Here is a 22,651-nt window from a genome sequence, read left to right on the forward strand (position 1 = left end):
CAACACCAGGCATGTGAACGAGTACTTCATACACGTTACCTCTTAGTAGTTCATTTTATTTGACATAATGTTGTATTTCTTCTTTGTCTCCGTTTTAAGACACAGATGCTCCCACCCTCCTTTTCTTCCCCTTGCTTCTCCCTGAAAGAATGGCAGATGGTCTCCTGGCCCCTGAATAAATGCCTACCGCTCCCTTCCTCCCTCCACACCTACCTGATTATCGCCGTAGAGAATCAGGCACTTGTCAGGATCCTCGTAACTAAAGCAAAGAACGTGAAGAGAAAACATCTTCAGACACCAAGAACGAGCGCAGGGATGAGGTGGGGGGGAATCTGACAAATGTCCTTTATGTCATGCCTGTGTTCTATTTGTAGAACCATCTTGGAAATAGGCACTTGTTTACTTCGCCCAGATCAGGAGTGATTTCAGATTCTCTTCCTTTAATTGTCCATTTCCCCTGTGCAGCTTTGCAATTAAAATAAGAAACTTATTTATAAAGCCAGTGCCAGAGCTGAGAGATAACCGTAAGGAGGTGCTCCTCTGTGAAGCTGACTCTAAACCATGTTGGCCTGCCTGGAAGGAGGGGCAGGCACATCCCAAGTGGCAGGAATCCCTACTGTAGGGTGGGACTTGGAGAAAGTATGGAGGGACCACTGGCTCCCCAGTCCAAGTGTATAAGATAAGAGTGAGGACATTCCTTTCACAGAGCAGCCAGATGTTTATGGGGAAATGCAGCAACTCCCTGCTTTGAGTAAATGGCTGGTTCCAAAGGTTTGGACAACACTGGCTGGTACCAGGACCGGCAAAGGGAGATGGCTGCCCCACGGAGGAAGGCTTGAGCGTGGGTGGCGTTGGCAGGAGGGGCAAGGGAGGCAGGGAGGGGGATGAAGAGGCCGAGCAGGATGAGATGGTGAGGAGAGTGGGCAACAAAGCAGCAAGACCCCGAGTGTACCATCTTTCCCTGCGACCCCTGGAATCTTCAGTTTCATCTGTGAAAATCACAAAATGCTTGGTGCGGTTGGATTTCTTATCAAAACCAGTGATGTGGCTATGTGGACGCAGGAGAAGGACGCCCACCAGTATCTGGGAAGCATCAACGTGACAACCGCAAGGCTTGTTTGACAGTATGCGGCCACATTAAATCTGGCAAATGACTCAGCCATTTATGTTGGATTTATTTATTCTTTTATTTCCCAAGACAAGAAGGGACCTACTAGAGGGGTGCTTGGGTGGCGCAGTCGTTAAGCGTCTGCTTTCAGCTCAGGGCGTGATCCCAGCGTTCTGGGATCGAGCCCCACATCAGGCTACTCTGCTGGGAGCCTGCTTCTTCCTCTCCCACTCCCCCTGCTTGTGTTCCCTCTCTTGCTGGCTGTCTCTCTATGTCAAATTAATAAATAAAATCTTTAAAAAAAAAAAAAAAGAAGAAGAAGGGACCTACTAGAGACATTTCTTCTTTGTGTCCGTACCAGAAATCCATGTGTCTCTTAAACACCTTAATTGTTCTCTTACAGACACTATGAAGCTGCCAATGGATGTTGTTTCCCTCTTTTTTCGGGCTTCTAGGAAGTCCAGAAAGAAATACTATATTCGTATTTCAGTTTTTAGAAAAAATTGTTTAAGGTATTGTAGAATATATTTTGCTCATTGGCTTTATCTTTCTACATATGTTTTTTGTCTTCACCCCCATTCACATATGTACATGTGTATTATCTTCTATCCTATTCTATACTCATTGCTGTAAGTGTTCCCAAATCCTGTTTCAGACAATGTGGTTCTTAATAAACAATAACAGCAATAAATGCATTTTTTGTCTTTCCTGAAGCTTTTATACTTTAATCTGTAGTAAAAGAAAGGTTCTTCAAGTTTTGTTGTCAAACTGTTAATCTCTTCTTGACTTCTATTTCTAGAGTCCTGTTTTTGCAAAAGACTTTTTTTTTTAAAGATTTTATTTTTAAGTAATTTCTATACCCAACATGGGGCTCAAACTCATGACCCCAAGATCAAGACTCGTATGCTCTTCCTACTGAGTCGGCCAGGCAATACACTTTTTTTTAACCCTAATTATTGATAAGATGGTCTCTTATATTTTCTTAGCTCTTTACCTGGAGTTTATTTTTATATGTATTGTGATATAAGGACTTAATTTTTACCCTAAATAAATAGCCAACTGTTATCCGTTAGACTGTTCTCTCACTAATTTGAAATGCTTGTTTCATCAAATACTATTTTCCACATAAACGTAGGTCTGTCATCAATCCATTTGTCTCTTCTTTGCACCAGTATCTTATCTCTTTCATTTACTATAACTTAATAGCATACTTTGATATCTGGTAGCTTAAGTCATTATCCCTTTTCAACATTTCTTGGCCATTTTCACATATTTATTCTTCCAGATGAACTTTAGAATCAACCTGTTGAGCTCCAAAACAATCTCATAGAGATTTTGATTGGAATTCCTTTGAATTTGACATTTAATTTGGGGCGAGGTGACATCTTCACAATACTGAATTTTCTCATCCAGGAACGTAGTCGCTTCCCATTTATTTGGGCTTTCTTTCGTGTTTTTAGAAAGGTTATCTATCTTAACATTTCTTGTTAAGGTTATTTCTGGGAATATTAAATAATGTACCAGTCAATTTCTTCCTCAGAGAAAAAATGAGAAAGATAGGAAGGAGTCAAGTTCCCCACGGCCAAGGTATTCTTAGTATGCAGCTATATTCACCTGCAAAGATACGACATACCTTTCCCGGCAAAGACCAGTTCAGCCCACATATGATATTGGAAATACTGGCTAAGAACAGTTGGCCAGTAAAGTAAATTACAAAAAGAAAAAGAAGTCATACAGGTCCCTCAAGAAGACGAAGATCTGAGGCCATCTGCTAAGCTATCTAAAACACCTGTTTGGGGGCACCTAGGTGGCACAGTCGGTTAAGCATCTGACTCTTGGTTTCAGCTTAGGTCATGATCTCAGGGTTGTGAGATCGAGCCCCACGTCGGGCTCCACATTCAGTGCAGAGTCAGCTGGAGATTCTCTCTCTCCCTCTTCTTCTGTCCCTCCCCCTGCTCTCTCTCATTCTCTCTAAAAAAAGTAAAGAAATCTAAAAAAAAAAAAAAAAGATCTGTTGGACCAAAAAACATTTCTTTCTACCTCATACTTATATAAAAGATTTAAAATAGAGAATTTAGCTCCTTGCACATTATCATTCTCCCCAACACTACTCTTTTCATAATTCTTGGGATTTAATATCAATCATAAATCATACAGTTTCTCATTTTCTCACAATGGTTTTGTCTTCTACTGCACTGCGGTCGCTCACTGCCACGGTCACACCCTTGATTTTGTCATTAGTAATAACTGCAACCTTCAGTGGAGAATCTCAATTTCAAACATTCTACCTCCAGTCTTTCACAATGTACTACAGATTTAACTCCAGGACTTTCCATCCGTTGATCCGAACACATTTTCACTGTCCACGACCCTTTCGTGCTTCGCTTCCCTTCCTCTGTGGCTTAGATTCCACGGTCAGTTATAACCACTTCCTCATGTGTGCCCTCAACTTTCTCTTTTGTTGTTGTTCTTTCTTGGCACAAGCACACCCCTGGTTCATTTTGACTTTCCACCCACCCCATGCATGAAAATGTGGCTGGAGACAAACCACACAACTGTGCTGAGTGGTCTGACTTCAACTTCATGACCACAAACCACAAATAGTTCTTACTGCTTCCTGGCAGCCATCCCTCATCTCCCACTCTCCAAGACCATTTCCACTTCCTCCTTTGTCTGAATATCTCCAACAGCTCCCAATTCCCATTCTCAGATCAAGATCTTGCTTTCTAAGTCACTGAGAAAATGGAAACTCTCTGCAGAGGCCCTCCACCAGATCCCACCAGATCCCCTGCTTTATCAATGTTCTGGATCATTCCCATCAGCACACATACTCTTATTTCCCTCAACGGGGAAAAATTTTTTAAATTGTCTTGCTGGCTTTGCCCCTCTAATTATCACCCCGTTTTTTCCTTCCCTTTACAGAAGAGTTGCTTGAGACAGGTTTATGCTGCTGCCCCCATTTCCCTTCCTGTTCCCACGGGAAGGCATTCCCATCAGGCTTTCGCCCCACCTCACACAAAACTGCAGTGACCTCTAGTGGAAATTCTGTGTCCTCGTCTTTCCAGCAGCCGCACTTGACACTGGTCGCCAGGGGGTTTGAGAACCCTGGACCTGAGCCTCACTACCTACTTTGTGCCATCAGCGAGCACGCCCATCAGCCTCAGGGCTTTACCTCCATCTCTTTATGCTAACGACCTGAGTCCGCACAACACGCACACACGAGACCACCCTGAATTTCTGAGGCCCTCACCTGGTCTGTTTTCTTCATAGCACGTACCGCTTTCCAGCGTCCTACGTAATCATATATTGACTGTTCATTGTCTAAAAGCCAGGCTCTGCTAGAGCAAGGGTTCTGGCCTGTTTTATTCATTAACATATCCCAACTGCCCAGAACAGTGTTGGGCCCATAATGAACGACACTGATCTTTGTTGTTGATGCATTTATACACTTCCAGGCTGGCCGCACAAACTCCTTGCCTGAACCAGGCATGTCTCACCGCGCAACCTTGCCTGGAAACTTTGTGACTCATTGCTGTGCTCCCTTCAAGTCCTTGCCCCACTGGCGCCTGGCAAGCTTTGCCCTTCCACCGCCCCATGTTTCAGTCCCTCCTCTGCTACAGTTGCTCTCCTTAGTTCTTATTCCCTAACATACTACCCACCGGTTTTGCATATTGCCTGTCTCTTCCACTAGGATGGAAGTTCCCTGAGAGCGTAGCTTCTACCTGCCTCTTCTGCTGTCCTGGCACCCGAAACGGTACCTTGCATTGATCTGTGGAGGTACCTACATAGAAATCATCCTTTATAGAGTTCTCTGTGATCCACGTGCACACTCATCACTGTGTGTGACAGTCCACACTAGCTGGATGCGCTGTGTGTAGCCCGCACATTTCATCCACATTCCTCAGGGTGGCCCTCATCCACCCTGGGCTGCTTGGCCTCCGAGCCCCATGCCGTGACCAGCCCCAGCCAATACCACAGCCTGCCCTGGAGGTCACAGGGCTTCCCCTCTCAGTCGCAGTGCTACCACTACGTGTGGTCTCTCTGATTTCTGAGCCTCAGCCGAACTCAGGGACCACGTTGCCCACTCTGGGCTTTGTCTTCCAGTTGAATGAATGTTGGTGTTGAGGACAGTGTCTGTCATAGTCTAGGTACTCCCCCACACCCATTCATTCCTTCATTCTTCAAATATAAATATATATTAAACACATAGCACATGCCCAGCCCTGTTCTAGGCTAATGGGATAGAATAGATAAAGTTCTTGCCCTTATGGTGCTTATATTCTAATCAGGAGGCAGATAATAAATAAAAAACCAAATAAATACATCATCTGTCAGGTGGTGATAATGCTGTGAAGATAAATAAAGCAGGGTAAAGGCAATAAGGAATTCTGGGTCGGGGGGAGAGGTGGTGTGGAGAGTGTGTTTTCACGTAGGGTGGTCAGAGAGGCCTCTCTGAGTGGGTGACATTGGATTGAGCCACATGGATTTCAGGAGAAGAACGCTTCTGGAGGAGCTAATGGGGAAGGCCCTGAGGCACAAGGGTGCTTGGGCTCGTCCAAGAACAACCGGGAGTCCAGCAGTCTGGAGCAGGCTGAGCAAGCAGGAGGGTCAGAGTAGGGATGGAATGGTGTGGAGAAAGCAGAAAGGGAGGAGGGTTTCTCCCACAACCAAAAGAGAGCCTCCATAGGCTGGGAAAAGAGTAGGAAAAGGAGAAGAACCACGAGGCAAGGGAGGAAGAGAGGGTTGAGGGTCCCATAGCGGGTACCCAGACCCCACTTCCTAGAAGGGCTGCCAGAGGGAGCAGTGGGTCCCCGTGAGAGAAGTGGCCGTGTGCAGCCAGCTTCCTGCAGGGCCTTGTATCCAAGACAACCAACCACAGGGCCCGAGGGGCCTTGACATGCTTCCCAGCAATGGGCCCCCCACCTGTGCCATGATGTTGGTGGGGGAACCCCTCAAGCGACTGATATTATGGTGGGTGATACGAACTCAAAATAGAACTGAACTCAAGTTTTGGGAAAGAAAATAAGTGATGTTTCTTGCACACCCGAAGCTAGGGACGGAAATTCACACTTGCTACATTATTCCAAGTACATTAAAATAAGGGGAAACATACTGTGGGTGCATCCCCGGCTTATCTTTCACAATCTTGGCTCCTGGATACGGGCCTATTTTTCTTACAACAAGACTGTTGAAAAAAATGGGAAGAGTTTCCTCAAGTGGAGATCTCTGCTCTGCTGTTGCTCACCCTGAAAGGAGCCTCTGAGCCTGCCTCGCGGCATGAAATCGCTGACTTCTCTAAGAGAGATAGACTCCGGCCGTATTTCTGCCAAAAAAATCCCAGAAACACATCCATCCTGAGTATCAGAGCCCAGAAATTATTCATATCACTCTGCGGCTCTGGCAAGAGACCAGATTCCTGGAATTCAAGGCATCTGAAGCATTTCATTGTTGCAGTAACAGCAACAGACATGGGCGATAACCATCTAGAAAGATGGAGTTTTCCTGAGAGGGTATCTTTGATTTCTTTTTAAGATGCAAAGAGGTCCACTTTAAGACTGATAATTTCCTTCCTTCTTCAGAAATGTCTCTGGCTAATCGGTGGGTGTACCCAAGTCTCCATAAAAGAAGCAAAGGCTCTCATCTCCTTTGGGAGTTAGAGGTGACAGAGAGGCGTTTTATCCAACTAGCTGCCGCTGAGAGATTCATGAGAGCATTTTGTCACATCTAATAACCTGCAGCTTTCATACGGTGCTTAGGACAGGGCCCCAGACCCAGGACAAGCTCAGCATATGCCCCTGGAAAGAACAGGGGAGCCAGGAAATTGGAAGTACCCCGCAGTGTTGGGATTGGCTCCAGATTTCTTTTCTTTGAACTTTTCTAAATTGCAAAGTATCATGATAAGTGAGTCGATTTCTGACAAGTCTTGGTATTCGAAATCCTAATGATCTTACCAACTCCATATATTTTTCTGTCTGGAGTGCAGTAAGATAAAGCATAGAACAAATCTCGTTTTCCCCTTTAAAATGGAGAGAATCATTGACTCCCAGTTATGAAAGGTGATCCAGGAGATTGATACCGATGACAACCGTCCACAAGGGGTCAACAAGTGCCCTCCTTTAGGTGGCAAAATGTGTCTCTAATTATGATGTTAGATTCTTCTTCTCTAGACATCAGCCTTCCAGAAAGACAGTGAATGGATGAGCAGTGTTCCCGACTCATGACTCAGCTAAGAAAAGAATGCAGGCCGTTTTTATTTAGCACATGCTTGACCTGAAGCAAATTGATTATTTTAAGGCACTGAAGGGTAGCTGGGGTTCTGTCACTTCTGTGAGAAGGTTCACCTGGGGCATCATGGAGATTGGTGTTATGGGATGAACTATGTCTTGAAAGTGCCAGACAGTCTTAATGTCATCTTGGAAGAAAACCAGAAAACAATAGTGATATTCACCACTTTTATGCCTTGAGGAACCTGTAGGGAGTTCAGATCATATGGCAAACATCAGTGTCCCAAAAGGTCTTGACCTATAGCATAGGAGCCAATATCACTGAGGTTTATTCAAGACTGAGCAGAGCATAATCCAATCTGCCCAGAGTGTGTGGGCCAAGTTGCGAAAAGGAGAGACTGCAGGCCGTGGGCCAATTAACTAGCACACGTAAGAAACTGGGAGGACTCACACTGGGCAGTGATCACAAGTGGACACAGAATCACAAAATGGACAAGATTTGGCCAGTGATTGCAAATGGAAGGTGAGGAGGAGAAGAAGTGACCACAGGGAATTCCAAGGTTTTCAGTTTGAATGATGAAATAGAGCCGGAAATCAAAACAGGACACACAGGAAGCACTGCAGAACTTGAAGGGAGTGCATTTTTCTTTTGACACTTCGAGTCTGAAAGGCCTACAGGTTATCCACATGGAAATGAATCTAGCATTTCAAGAGCAGGTGTCAAGAAGTAGATTCTAAATAATGGCCAAACCCAGTAAAGGAAAGACAATACTCAAATAGGGAATGTGGTACAAGGAGAAGGCCAAGGATAGCACCTGAGGGGCTCTCAGCATGTGAATGGGGTAAGGATGAAGAAGGGAGAAGGAGGAGCAGTTAGAGGAGGTGAACCAGAGACAGGGCACTATTGCAGAGGTCAAGGAGAGAGGAATGATCTATGTCACAGAGTGTGATATAATGAAGACTCAAAAGAGGGAAAAGATTCACCTCTTGGAGGTCATTGAATTAGGACCAGTGAGAAATAGTGAAGTTGTAAAGCCTCGAAGTGGTGGTGTCATGGGCACATAGCAGAGGACCAATGACAGGCTGCTGTGAGTCCCTGAACGTGCAGGGCAAGGAGGTATGTCCCACTTCAGGCCTTTGCTCTGGCTGTTCCATTGTCTGGACTGCTGTCTTCCAGGTATCCCCTTGGCTTCCTTGACTCACTCCCTTGCTTCCTCTGGGTTTTCATTTGAATGTCACCTTCTCACTGAAGCCGTCCCTGATCACCTTATTTAATACTGCAACTGACAGCTCCCGCCCCTCAATTCCCACCAATATATTCACATACATCCTTGGCATTACCTTTTCTTTTGTCCAAACACTCATCACCTTCTAAAAATACTATATCATTTGTATATTTATAATATTTATTATTTATTGTCAATTTACCCCCCACTTGAATGGATACATCTTAAGGGCAGAAAATCTTACTTATTTTGTACACTGAAGGAGTCTCTGTATCCAGAATAGTGTCTGGCCCACAGAAGTCCTTCTACAGTATTTGTTGAGTGGCAGTCCTTCTATAGTATTTGTTGAGTGAATGAATACAGTGGACTGTAAAAAAATGACAGAGGATGATAATGCCTAGAATAGATATATAAATAAAGTACTATGAAAACCCAGAAGAAGAAATTAATTCTGTTTCAGAGAATTGATAAAGGCTTTGGGAAGAGTGATATTGGGGATTGGCCGGATATCAGCAGTCATAAGTGGATGCTGAACGGGTGTGTAGGTGAAGAAAACTGTGATGGGGCTCCTAGGTGGGAAATAGCTCACACATGCAGGGAAAAGCGAGCCACCCAGTTGGCTAGAACATGATTCCAAGAGAAGGACTATGGGAAGGTTGGGTATGGGTAGTCAAAGGATCTCCAAAGTCATATGTTCTGGTGTCTACATGTGCGTACCAGATTTCAAGGTAGAGACATTGAGTAGGTAGTTGGATGCAAGACTCTGGAGTTTGAATGAAGATGTGTTCCAGAGATACAAATTTGAGCCATTGACATATTGGTGGTATTTAAAGCCAAGAGACTGAAGATCACCAAAGGGAATGAGTATAGATAGAGAAAAGGACCAAGGATGGAAGTTGGGGATGCTCCAAGTATAAGAGGTGAGGGAAAAGGGTAGGAAACAGCAAAAGAGACTGAAAAGAATTACCAGTGAAATAGAAGGAAAATCAAAAGTATGGTGTCCAGGAAGGTAAGTAAAGAAGGTAATCAACAATCAGCTAGGTCAAATATAGCTGATGGGTTGTCAGATGCGCTCAAAAGGATGAGTTGAGCTGACTAAAGGATGTTCCATGTGGGTTTTGTTGGTAACCTTGGTAGCTCGGTGGAAGGGGGAGGAAGAGAAAAGCCTGGTCAGAGTAGGTTGCTTCTTTTAAGAAGTTCTGCTGCAAAACAATGGGACATGAGCTGGCAGTACCAGTGGGATATAGAGCAGGATGTTGTTTGCTTACAATGGAAGAAATAGCATTTTTATTATTTAATGGGAAGGATCCAGTGGAGAATGAAAAGTTGATGGAAAAAAGAGGGAGATTTGTAGAAGGGATCTCTTGAGAAAGAGGATAGACTCTGTTACCTAAATAGAGAGATTCGCTTTTGATGGAGCATGGAAAGTTTATTTGGTATAGCAAGTGAGAAGGCAGAGTATGTGGTACAGATACTGGTAGGGGATATGAAGGGATGGAAGCTGGTGAAAGTTCTTTCCTAGTAGCTTCAGTTTTCACAGTAAGATAAGAAACAAGGTCAATAGCTGAGATGAGGAAAAGGGAGGGGCTGATGGGGTTTTGAGGAGAGAAGAGAAAGAATGAAATTACAGATTTGGAACAAGGTTGGAGTGAGTACACTTGGAATGTGTAGATGACTGCCTGGGATCTCAAGGGATCTCTTGAGCTTCATGGTCATGAATTTAAAGTGAGCTCTATTGGTGTAACTCTGTGTTTTTCTTCACTATACTCATATGTATCTCCTTCACTTCATTTAATCTTCATTCCTTACTCATCATTTGACTTCTGTAAGGACTGGTGCATACAACAAGCTAAATCAATGTTTGCTATTTGCAACTGAGATCTTTAATACTTAAGGAAAGTACTTAGAGGAAATTCTGACAGGCAAAGGCAGGAGATCTAAGATTCCCAAGTAGGCTGAGCGGTAAAGCAGGGGGTACTTTTGAGATCCTCTCCTCTGACCCTCTCCTTTATCCTGGTTCTTCTCTATTATTGTGATAGATATAGTGTTGGAGAGTGGGTGAGAAGGAGAGAATGGAAGGGATCTTAATGATCATTTTCCCTAAACTAAGCAAAACCGAATGACCGTGTTAGTCCCTGAGTGGTGAAAGGCTCCATCAACTACCCAGACTTAGAGTGACCTCTGCTCAGGTGCTCTCAGGCCTGCACCTCCAACCAGTAAGAAGCCCAGTTTACATGGCCTTCTGAAAAACTTGAGTCATTTTCTTCTCCACCCCATCTGTATTTCAGCTTCTGTTGGTTACCTTCAGCATTTGTCATATGGATAATAATAATAATAATTGCTACTATTTATTGAGTACCTATTATATGTCAGTCACTAGTTCAAGGGCTTTGTACTTATTCCTTCATTTAATCCTCAAAATAAACCCATTTTACAGATGATGAGCTTGAGGCATCTGAATTTCTGCAATATTCTACCAGTCTCTCTGAACCCAGTCTAAATCATCCCTCATTTCTCTATGAGTCTCCTTAGATATCAATTTAAAATATGCACTGGGGGTGCCTGGATGGTTTAGTTGGTTAAGAATCTAACTCTTGATTTCAGCTCAGGTCATGATCTCAGGTGTGAGATCAAGCGCCATGTTGAGATCTGAGCTCAGTACAGAGTCTGCTTGTCCTTCTCCCTCTGTTCCTCCCCCAACTTGCTCACTATCCCTCAAATAAATAAAATCTTTAAAAATAAAATTAAATATGCATTGAAGGGATGTCAGCAAAATGGTGGAGTAGGAAGCCCTGGGCCCTGAACAAACACACTAGTTCAGCAACAATCCACAGACAAATTTCCTTTGTAAGAAATCCAGAAAGTAACTGAAAGCCTCCAGCACCATGGAAGAGTATGAAATCAGCCTTCCTGAAGCCCCAGGGAGGTTTAAGACATCGTCTCACAAGAATCCCTGACTGTGGCACAGTGCCCTATGATCAGGAAGAGTCCCCCTTGCTCCCAGCTTCATCCAGGGGAGGGAAGGGTTGGTTTGTGTGTCCAGTATCCCAACTCTTCAGCTCTCAGCTTCCCCCTAGGGAGTCAGAATCTCTGGCTGAGCTGATTAATGGGGATCTTCTCCTATGAAGACAGTCTATCAAGGCTGGGAAAGATGCCCGCTTTGTCTAATGAGCAGACACCAACACAAAGAGCCAAGCAGAATAAAGATTCAGCAAAGATATTCCTAACAAAGGAACAAGATAAATCCCCAGAAACCAACCCTAATAAAGTGGAATTATATGATTTACCTGACAGAGAATTCAAAATAGCTATCATAAAGATGCTCACCGTCAAGAGACCAATGTGAGAATCTCAACGAAAAGAAAATATTTAAAAGTACCAAACAGAAGTCATGGAGCCAAAGAGAACAAAACTACACTGAAAAATTTACTAGAGGTATTCAAAATCAGACTAGCTCAAGTAGAAGAAAAGATTGGCAAACTCAAATATAGGTCATTGGAAATAATTCAGTCAGAGGAACAAAAATAAAAAAGAATGAAGAAAGTTTAAGGGACTTCGAGATACCATGAAGTGGGCCAATACACAAATTAAGGGAGTTCCAGAAAGAGAAGAGAGAGAGAAAGAAAGGAAAAAAAGAAAGCTTATTTAAAGAAACAATGGCTAAAAACTTCCCAAATCTAGAGAATGGAATGAACATCCAGATCCAGGAAATGGAAATTAGCTGATAAAGGTAAATATGTAGACAAATGTAGAATACTGAGTTGCTGTAATAGTGGTGGGTAAATTAGTTTTAATTCTAATATAAAAGTGAAAGACAGGGGCACCTGAGTGGCTCAGTCAGTTAAGCATCTGGCTTTGGCTCAGGTCATGATCCCAGGGGCCTAGGATTGAGCCTAAAGTCGGGCTCTCTGCTCAGTGGGGAGCCTGCTTCTTCCTCTGCCTGCTCCCCCTGTTTGTGCTCTCTCTCTGTGACAAATAAATAAATAAAATATTTAAAAAATTAAAAGACGAAAGTATTAAAATAATAACTAAAATGTATTAAGTAAAACAAAAAATTGTGACAATAACAAAGTGTGTACGTAGGGCTATGTTAAAGTGTAGAGATTTTGTATGTGATTGAAGTTGTTATGTGCTAAAAAGGAATCGTTATCATTATAAGGTATTTTATGTAAGCCCCGAGGTGACCACACACAAAAATTAGAATAGAACATGTGACAAGATGTACAATTAGTATGGAGACTGAACCAGTAATCAAAAACCTTCTACAAAGAAAAGCCCGGGACCAGATGACTTCACTGGTGAAGTCAAACTTACAAAACTAAAAATTTTTAATACTGATCCTTCTCAAACATTTCCAAAAAAAGGAAGGGGAAAGCACACTTCCAAACTCATGAGGCCAGCATTACCCAGATATCACAGCCAGCCACATACCACCAGAAAAGAAAACTACAGGGCAATATCCCTGTGGCTGCAGAAGAGGCATTTGACAAAATTCAACACCCTTTCATGCTAAAAACTCTGAACAAACTAGGAATGGAAAGAAAGTACCTCAATATAATAAAGACTCTATATGAAAAACCTGCTGCTAGCATCACACTCACTAGTGAAAAACTGAACAGTTTTTCTCTAAGATCAGGAACAAAGCAAGGATGCTTGCTTTGCCACTTCTATGCCACACAGTATTGGAAGCCCTAGCCAGAGCAATTAGGCAAGAAAAAGAAATAAAAGACATCTGAGTCAGAGAAGAAGAATTAAAATTGTTCCTGTTTGCAAACATAATGATCTTACGTATAGTAAGCCCTACACATTCCATTAAAAAAAAACTATTAGAAATGATAAAGTCAGTAAAGTTGCAGGATACAAAATCAACATGCAAAAATCAGTTGTATTTCTATACACTAAAATGAACTATCTGAAAAGGAATTTAGGAAAACAATGCAATATAAAATAGACCAAAAAGAATATAATACTTAGGAATAAGATTAACTAAGGAGATGAATTGGAAGCTATAATACATTGATGAAAGGAATTAAACAAGACACAAACAAATGGAAAGATACATGTTCATGGATAAGAAGACTTAATACCCAAAGCCATCTACAGATTCAATGCCAACCCTATCAAAATCCCAATGTCATTTTTTAACAAAAATAGAAAAAACAATTTAAAAATACATATGGAACCATGAATTACCAAATAAATCTTGATCAAGAAGAACAAAGCTGGAGACATCATATGTCTTAATTTTAAACCATATTACAAAGCTATAATAATTGAAACATTATGGTACTGGCATGAAGACAGATGTATAGATCAATGGAAAAGAATAGAGAGCCTGGAAATGAATCCACACATATATGGTCAACTGATCTTCAAAAAGGGTGCCAAGAATATACAATGGGGAAAGGGTAGTCTCTTCATCCAATGGTGTTGGGAAACCTGGATATCCACATACAAGAGGATTCAATTGAACCCCTGTTTTACATCATACACAAGTCAACTCAAAATGGATTAAAGATTTATATAAGACCTGAAACTATAAAACTCCTAGAAGAAAACATAGAAGAAAAACTTCATGACGCTGGTGTTTGCAGTGATTTCATGGATGTGATACCAAAAGCAAAGGCCACAAAAGTTTTACGCAAAGTGAAATAAGACAGTCACAGAAAGACACTGTATGATTCCACTCATACGAGGCATCTAAAGTAGTCAGATTCACAGAATCAAAGAATGGAACAGTGGTTGCCAGGAGTTGGGGAGATGAGAAAATGGGGAGTTACTAATCAATGGCCATAGGGTTCACTTAAGCAAGAGGAATAAAACCTTAGGGATCTAGCTGTAGAACATTGTACCTACAGTCAACGATAGTCTATTGAACATTTAAAAATTTGTCAAGAGGTTAGATTTCATGTTAAGCATTCTTACAACAATAACTAAAATAAATCTTAATATGTAATCCAAATCTTCTAGAACTGTTGTCCAAATTATCCCAAAGAGCATTTCTAAATCAGGCAAGCAATGTGGTCATTAAATAAAAAGTTAGAAACATGTTTAAGCTAATATAGTTCTTGGGGCCAAATTTATAATCTACCAAAATTCTGTTTTGTGAGCTTCATGTGTATTTTATAGAACAGGTTGAATGATAAGAAATTGCATTCATTTGACCATGTTGGGCCTACAAAATGAAAATATATTGCTGGCTGTAGTATACAATATAATGTTCTATTTCTTTTTCTAAGACTGAATAAAAGTAGACTATTAAATATTTATTAAAATGAAAATGAAATAAAATCCACACAGAGTTGAGGATGCAAGACAAAGTGCTTAGCAGGGCATAAGTGACTCTTCATTAGCAAATCTGTTGCCTGTCTTTCCTGATGTTCTTTTCTTTTCTTTCCTTAACAGATGTTCTTCATTCCAAAGTATCCTAGTTTCTCCAAAAACTTCAACATCTTCTACTCCTCCCTCTCCCCACCTATACTCATACTATTGTCATGGATTGGAATGCCCTCTCTGTCCCTGGCCCACTACCTATTTGTCCTCCAGTTCAAAGGTCACTCCCCTGTGGAGACTTTGCTGTCAGCTGCCATCTTTCTTCCAGTTTAACCGGTAGGACTCCTGCCTTCACACCTCATGCACATCTCTATCCAGCACTTAATCCTCATCTTGTAACAATTGGTTGGTTGGCTTGTCTATCTGCCCCCCTGGGGTGAAACATTATGAGAAAGTAGTGTTTTTTAAATATGTATTCCAGAGCTAATTTCATGGAGAAGTAGTATTCAAGATAAAACATGTTTTTTACACATAACAAGAGGAATGTCTCTAATTTGGGAAGTAAAGCCAATCCCTGTTTGGTCTTTTACTGACATATTGTTTTAACAAGAGAAAAACTTCAGTTTTTCTTCCAAGAAATTTTCTGAGGTAAGTTGATGTTATACCCCTGAGCAAAGTGGGTTTTTTTTCCTTCTTCTGTTGCTGTCAATTTATGTCCAAGGAGAGCAATGTCTTGTCCTGGGTTAGCAGACAAATTAGCAGTAGATCAAGCCAGGATTAAAAAATACTTCTTTTTTCCATATTTGTTAAGTCAAAAAAATAGCTATTGAATGTCTCCTATGATCCAAAGTTTCTATTAGGCAGATACATTTGTCATTCATCAAACATATTTCTCTTGCCTGTCTGTTTAACTTTTATATCTAAAATTTTTAAGGCTGAAGCATACCATAGAGTGTGTCTACAGTAGTGTGAAAGCAACAAAACAGAAGTTGTATTGTATGTGAAATTGTATATTAAAGGTAATGATAGAGTGAGCTCCATACACAGCAATTAGTTTACAATGTGCTCCCACAAATGCACTCAGACACCATGATTAATGCTCCCTGGAGCATTCAGTCCCTGTAACTAGCTCTCATTGTACTTACCAGAACCCTACTCTCCCAGGATATTATGATAAATACCATGTTGGTTCTAATATTGCTCTAAGCGATTAGGTCTGGGTGTGAGGGGGTGGTGAGATGAAATAGAGATAAAATGCAAAGCTTATGTTCTGGTTGCTTAGCAAGAAATCAGTAAGGAATCAAACCAGCAACTCTTAAGTGAGGTTTTAGGGTGACATAGGGTCATCTCCCTCCAATACACCTCCATGCCCAGTCTGCGGGGGTTATAATGGGTTACAAGTGCTGTTTCACATTGGTTTTCTGTTGGGTGTGTCTGGAAGCTAAAGATCAGAAGTTGAAAGAAAGAAAAGAAGGGAAAACTAGTCTCCACATCACAGAAACAGAGAAGTATCTGAAACCTCACCCCTACTCTCCTGGGATAACCCTTCAACAGAGGAGGGGCTCTCAGAGAATGACATCATCAACAGACAACCCCATTAGTTGATGGGACTGGTATGTAGCCAACACCACTGACTCCATCCCAGATGAACACCTCAGCAAGGAAAAGATAACATGATTAGAGAGCACCACCCATGTCAGTAAACATTCACTGTAGTGGACTGCACGTTTGTGTCCCCCAGAATTCATATGTTGAAGCCCTAATTCCCAATGCAATGGTATTTGGGGATGGGGCCTTTGGGAGCTAATTAGGGTAGATTAAGTTGTGAAGGTAGTATTCTCATGATAGGATTAGTGTTTTTATAAGAAGAGACACCAGACAGTGTTCGCTCTCTCTCTCTCTCCATGTATACATATCACAGGAAGGTCACATGAGGACACAGTGAGAAGGTGGCTATCTGTGAGCCAGGAAGAGAGCTTTCACCAGAAACAGAACAGGCCCGCACCTTGATCTTGGACTTCCCATCCTCTAGAACTGTGAGAAAATTAGTTTCTGTTGTCTTAGCTACACAGTCTATAATATTTTGTTATGGTAGCCCAAGCAGACTAACACATTCACACCCACCAGACTGTACTCTTCTTGAGGCTAGGTGTCCTGTGTGTTCAATTCCTGAATCTCTAGCCCATAACAAAGGACTCCCTTCACACACACACACACACACACACACACACACACACACACACAGAAGAAAAAGGAAGAGTAGGGAGGAAAGGGCAAAATAAAACTGGAGCCTCCTTTTGTCAACTCACATAAGAGTTTTCGGACTTCGTCATTCAACAAACATTTCTTGAGAGCCTGCGTTGATCCCACCAGTCAGTGTGTAGGTGTCAGAGAACACACAGAAAAGACTAAGGCACTGGTGCTGCTTTTGAGTTACTCAGGACCTGCGCCCCGTGACATGCAGGACCACCAATGCCAAAGGTTGGGGAGGCTTCTAGGAGACGTTGACTTTTGGGTATGGAGGAGATTCAAGGGAATCCACGGAGGTTTGGGCCATGAAGAATGATAGGATTTCAGCAGGAACCACCCACTCTGTGAGACTGTGATAGCCCCTAATAATCTTATCTCATTCAAGCATATGTCTCATTCATGCATACATCCAACAATGAGGGTGCACAGTAAGTGCTCAAGGAACATGGTGGGATGGATGGTTGGGGAAGGGGGCAGCATTGGGAGCAGTGTGGTGGTGACAATGCCTGGCCCAAGTTGAGAGTCTCTGTTTAGCTATGTTGGTGCTTGGGAGGCCTGAAGGCTCAGAGGGGATGAAGCTGAAAAGGCAGAGGGGGGTTTGGACACTTTCTGGAAGTGGATATTTTTGGAGAGGGAACTAAACAACCATTAAAAAGCAGAGTAACATGGTCAAAGTCAAGTTTCAAGAAAATTAATCCCAACAAATTTAAAACAGATGAATTCATAATTGCATGACTCTAAAAATCATTTCACCTCTCTGGGCTTCCCTTTCCTAATTAGATGCAGGAAGGACCCTCCTCTCTGGGTAGTACAGTGATGTGTGACATGGTCACGACAGGCTGCATGGAAGCCCTGACATTTACTCATTGAACACGATTGAACGTAACTGCCCAAGGAGAGAGGAGAGAAGGCCCCAGTGGCCAGGAGACAACGTCCCCGTGAGGCCTCCTGGCCCTGGAGACGCTCTTACCAGTAGTCCAGTTTCAGAGGAACAGCTTCCAGGCCACCAATCTGACAGTAAGGCTCCAGGTTGGAGAGTTCATACAGCTGGATTTCACGGTTTATGTTCAAAGATCAAGCACCATTGGAGTAATCTTAAATTCTCCACTTCACTTTTGTAGAACAGTTTTTATATTTCATGGATTCCACAGAGCAGAGACACCTGGCCGGTGAAACAACTGCCCTACTGAGCAACCCCTCTGGCTGAACCTGGGGTCTCCCTCCACTGTTCTACCATTTGGGGATGTCTCTTCTGCCTGGTTCTAAACCATCCTGGCCTATCCTTCTCCATCAGGAGGCTGGCACAGCTTTCAACAATATGAGCTCTGGGTGCCACTAGTTGGGGCGTCAGATCCCAGCTCACCAGTTAGTCCCCTCATCTGTATAATGGGGTCTCCTGTCTTTCAGGAGAGTTACGTGGATTGAACAAAAGCACGTGTGAGAAAGTGATTAGTCCAGGACTTGGGACTTGCTAAGGGCTCACAAATGTGAGCTGTTGTTTATTGCAAATACTAAAGATGGTTAGATCTGCAAAGAGGCGGGCCAAGGCCTCTTTCTAGAAACTAAGAGGTTAACTCAATGCTCCCTTAATTTCCTACCCTTTCAATCTGCATTCTTGACCCCTTCCCTTCTGTGTTAGCTTGTCTACCTTGGAGCTGATTGAGAGAAGAACAAGTTTGTGGCTACAGGAAACACAACTTACTGCTTTGACCTGTTGGCATAGAACGAACAGAGGTCACTCTCTAAATTCCAAAGTCTTGCTTTACCCTCAGTGTGGAATGTCCTTTTTTCCATCTCCTTTTTACCTGCCATGCAGCTCTAGTGGTTCCCTGCCTCCATGTGTCATAAGCTTTGCCTCACCTTCTGATTTGTCAGCTCAGAGAGTCTTTAGTAAGTTACTGAGTAATCTCTGAACCGCTTTGTGTGCAAAACACATGATAATTAAATTATTGGGCATGGCTTTTAAAACCAAACTGGGCTGAATGTATATGCCCAGACTTGTTGCTTTTTAGTAGCTAATATTAATTATATTAATACATTTTAACATATAAACAAATATATTTTAATTATTAGATTTAACATTAAACTTGATTGAATTTAATAGTCTCGATTATCTGAGGTTGGATTAACTGTTGGTTCATTAAAGTGGTTGAAGACTAGGGAACCAAGGGCTTCTGGAGGAGACTAGGTGGAGAAGAGATATCCCTAGCCTGGGGGGAGTCAGGGGAGTCCCAGTAGGCAGGGCTGCGGGAATCCCTTTCAAGCTCCACCCCATCTCTTAGCCATGCCCCCAGAGCCCTGTGTTTAGCAGCTTCACTCCTCAGTCTCCCAGCTCTGGATCACAGTTCACACCCCTGCCTCTGTACCCCTTCGTGTTGAACTTTTTGCTTTACCCTTGATTTGAAATTTTCCAAATTTCCTTCCCACCAAGCCACATTCCCTTCGCTGAGGTCCATTACTGGGGTTAACCAAGCAGCCCAGGATGGTGCCTGTTCATTTTCCTTGTGTTGCCATGATCAAAACCTTTAGGATCTTCCTTCCCATCCTCAGACCCATTCTTCTGAGGTTCTTCAGCAGTGAGCGTTATCTTTTTACAGTAGATTTTATTTTTTGAATCAGTCTAAAGCACTTTCGACTGAATTTTGGTGGATAATAAAATAGGAATATTATTTTGAATCTAAAATAAAATGTGCTAAAAGTTCACAAGACTGATTTTTTCCCCATCTGGCCCATACTTTCACTCTGGAGCTATTCCAAAAGAGGGCCTCTGGCGGTGTTGGAGGCAATGACATCATTGCAATGGGCCAAACAAGGCCACGACTTTGCAAAGTAGCTTTGATTGATATTATGTTCTAGCATGTTTTAAAAAGGGCTTCATGACTTTTAAATACCACAGATGTGTATGTGTCTGTGTAAACTCACACATGGAAATGAATTTCATAACACGACTGTTTACTTCCAATTAAAGAGCTGCAGGCACTCACCCAGTCCCTACGATCAGTTTGTTGTACTGTGGCATGCTGATGACATCCGTCACCCACCTCGGCTTCCGACTCATGGACTTGTCCTAATGTGTTGAAGAGAGGAAATAAACAAAAATATGCCTTTTTAATGATAAGACAATTTGACAATAGACATGCTTAAAATTATAGTTTTTAAAAATTGATGCTCTCCTTCAAGTATAAGGCACTTGCTACATAGATTCAATGAGCCACCTTTATTCCCTCTCTCTACAGAGAGCTTATTTGGCAGCCTGAGGGGTTTAGGATAGCTGTAACTTCTAGTGTAGATGATAAGTTTCTGGAGGGCTGAGATGGGTTCTTATATCTCCAGTACCCAGCAGAGAGCCTAGGCTAAGTCAGGGGCTCAACTATTACTGAATGAGATAATAAAAAAAAAGAAATGACTTTAAAGACAGGATATATTGTGGAATAGGTCAGGCATTTCTATTCCTTTCCTAAGTCTACTTCCCGAATGCTTTTTGCCTTCTGAATTTCTGATTCTGTGATTGAATACGAAGACAAACCCTAGCAATAGCTGCCTAAACTGAAATAATCATTAACAGGAAAAAAAAAAAACAATGGAAAATTCTTTTCCATTTGTCATTCATTAAGACATATGATAAATTACATGATGGTGTCATGTGTAATTCATTACTCCATCTGATTTTAGAAGCAAAATGAAGCATTATCTTGTACTACATATAGAGATCATATTTTACTTGCATTCTATAGATTAGCAAAAGCCAACATGAATATATTACATTCAAGGACACAATTTCTGTAATCATGCCACTTGAAGAGCAGTTTAAAATAGCAAATAAAATCAAACTGGAGCACTCAGCATCCTTATCAAATGAAAATCACATACAAAAACTCTCTTTCTTCTTTTCAACTTCAGCTGCAGGGACCAGAAATAAATCGCTCCATCTTCTCTGATCATGATTAAGGTGTCGTCAGGCACAGAGAGAATGCGCAGCACGGGAGCCCCATATGACAGCCCCTGCAGCACAGCAGGCAGCTGGAAGGAAACCTCTTTCTGTCGGGCCAAAGTATCCGCTTGCTCTGAATACTCTAGCTGCAGATATGTGCAAAAGCTATCCTGGAGGATAAAGGGAAGTTCATTAAACATCTACTATGTTCCTTTCTTTCAAAATTTCTCTTTACCATTAGAGTATGGTCTGTCCCTGGACATGACATAATTACTAGTACTCACTAGCTCATCAGTATGCCAAGGGTAATAACAGTGATGTGCCTGTTCAGCTGGGGTTGGAAGTCTGTTACCCAGCTGGGGCTCCCTTCCCCAACCCCAGTCTCTCTCTCTCTAAAGAAGATGGTGGTGATGATGATGATGATGATGGTTGTGATTAACAGTATACCATGTTCCATGCAACATGGACCTTGCTTTCAATTCTCATGATAACTGTATGAGATAGATACTATTGTTCTTCTATTTTACAAATTTGGAAACCCAAGCTTTGAAAGGTTAAATAGCTTGCCTAAGATCAAACAACTAGCAAGTGGCTGGTCAGAGACTGAAGTCCTTAGCGGTCAGACTGCACAGTTCCCACCCACCAGCATATGCTTCATTTAGAATCTCAGCAGTACACCCAGGGAAAAGAAGTCTGCAGTCAGAGGGAAGGGGTGGGGGCACTGTAGGACCTAGGAACATTTCTTCTCTCTCCACTTTCCCCAAAGCCCCACTTCATTAGAGCCTCCCCTTCTCTTCTCTGGAATCCTGACTTCCTATTCAAGTCCGATGATAACGTAAGCACTTGCATTTGAGTTGGTTGGGGAACTGGTCCATGGTCTGAATAGAGGTGTCTTATTGCTCATGTTGTCATTTTAGAACTTAATTTATCCTGGAACAATAGAAGGGGACTGACAGACACAATGGCAGAGAATGTTTAAAGCAGGTATCTCAGCTCATTATTACACAACTCAAATTGGGTAATATTAATAATGATGGTGATGATGATATTTGTTGAGAATTTACTTTGTGACTGTCCTTGTTCTAAATACTTTACTTGTATTAACTGATCTGATTATCAACAGGTATTTTTTGCTCATTGAATTTCTTGTGCACTGGTGTTTTATGTTTGCTTTGGGGTAAGGTGACAAATGTATCCTTTATTCCCTAGTTTTAGGAAACCCTTCTTGGAACTCGCCTCAGCTACTGAAATCCCTAGTTAAACTATTCCAAGTATAATCTGACATTACACAATTTGAAAATTGTGAACATGCATATCCCCTTGGTTCAGTTTCAAGTTGACAAAAGCACTGAGGGGCATAGCATACTCCAGAAAGGAACAGGCTCAGAACTAACATTTTATGTTCCTTACTAATCTCAAAATTTGATTTACAAAATATAATCCAACTTACCCATTGAATTCTGCCTGCTGATTCATAGTCTATTTTCATGAAAAGTTGTTCTATTTGTTCAATATTCTGGAAAGGAAAAAAATAAATCTATTTATAGACAGCACAGGAGTAAACTCTTCACTAGGTTGTCAGAGGAGAGGTTGCAGAAGGAGGGGAAATCTTAATTTTTCCAATTTATGAATCTCATAT

At 42.0% G+C, this 22,651-nt stretch overlaps 1 protein-coding gene across 1 annotated transcript in view; it reads right to left on the bottom strand.

Moving 5' to 3' along the window:
• LOC123791803 (cilia- and flagella-associated protein 337-like) overlaps window positions 1-22,651 on the bottom strand; it is a 121,285-nt gene that overhangs the window by 73,250 nt on the left and 25,384 nt on the right. The window contains 5 exon segments of the mRNA XM_087864916.1: window positions 214-259; window positions 18,052-18,144; window positions 20,066-20,148; window positions 20,952-21,182; window positions 22,463-22,528. Coding sequence (XP_087721042.1) covers window positions 214-259; window positions 18,052-18,144; window positions 20,066-20,148; window positions 20,952-21,182; window positions 22,463-22,528 — 519 coding nt within the window.

The sequence above is a fragment of the Ursus americanus genome, chromosome 10 (genome assembly GCF_024610735.1).
Source record: "Ursus americanus isolate L20-20 chromosome 10, mUrsAme1.1.p, whole genome shotgun sequence".
Classification (NCBI taxonomy): Eukaryota; Metazoa; Chordata; class Mammalia; order Carnivora; family Ursidae; genus Ursus; species Ursus americanus.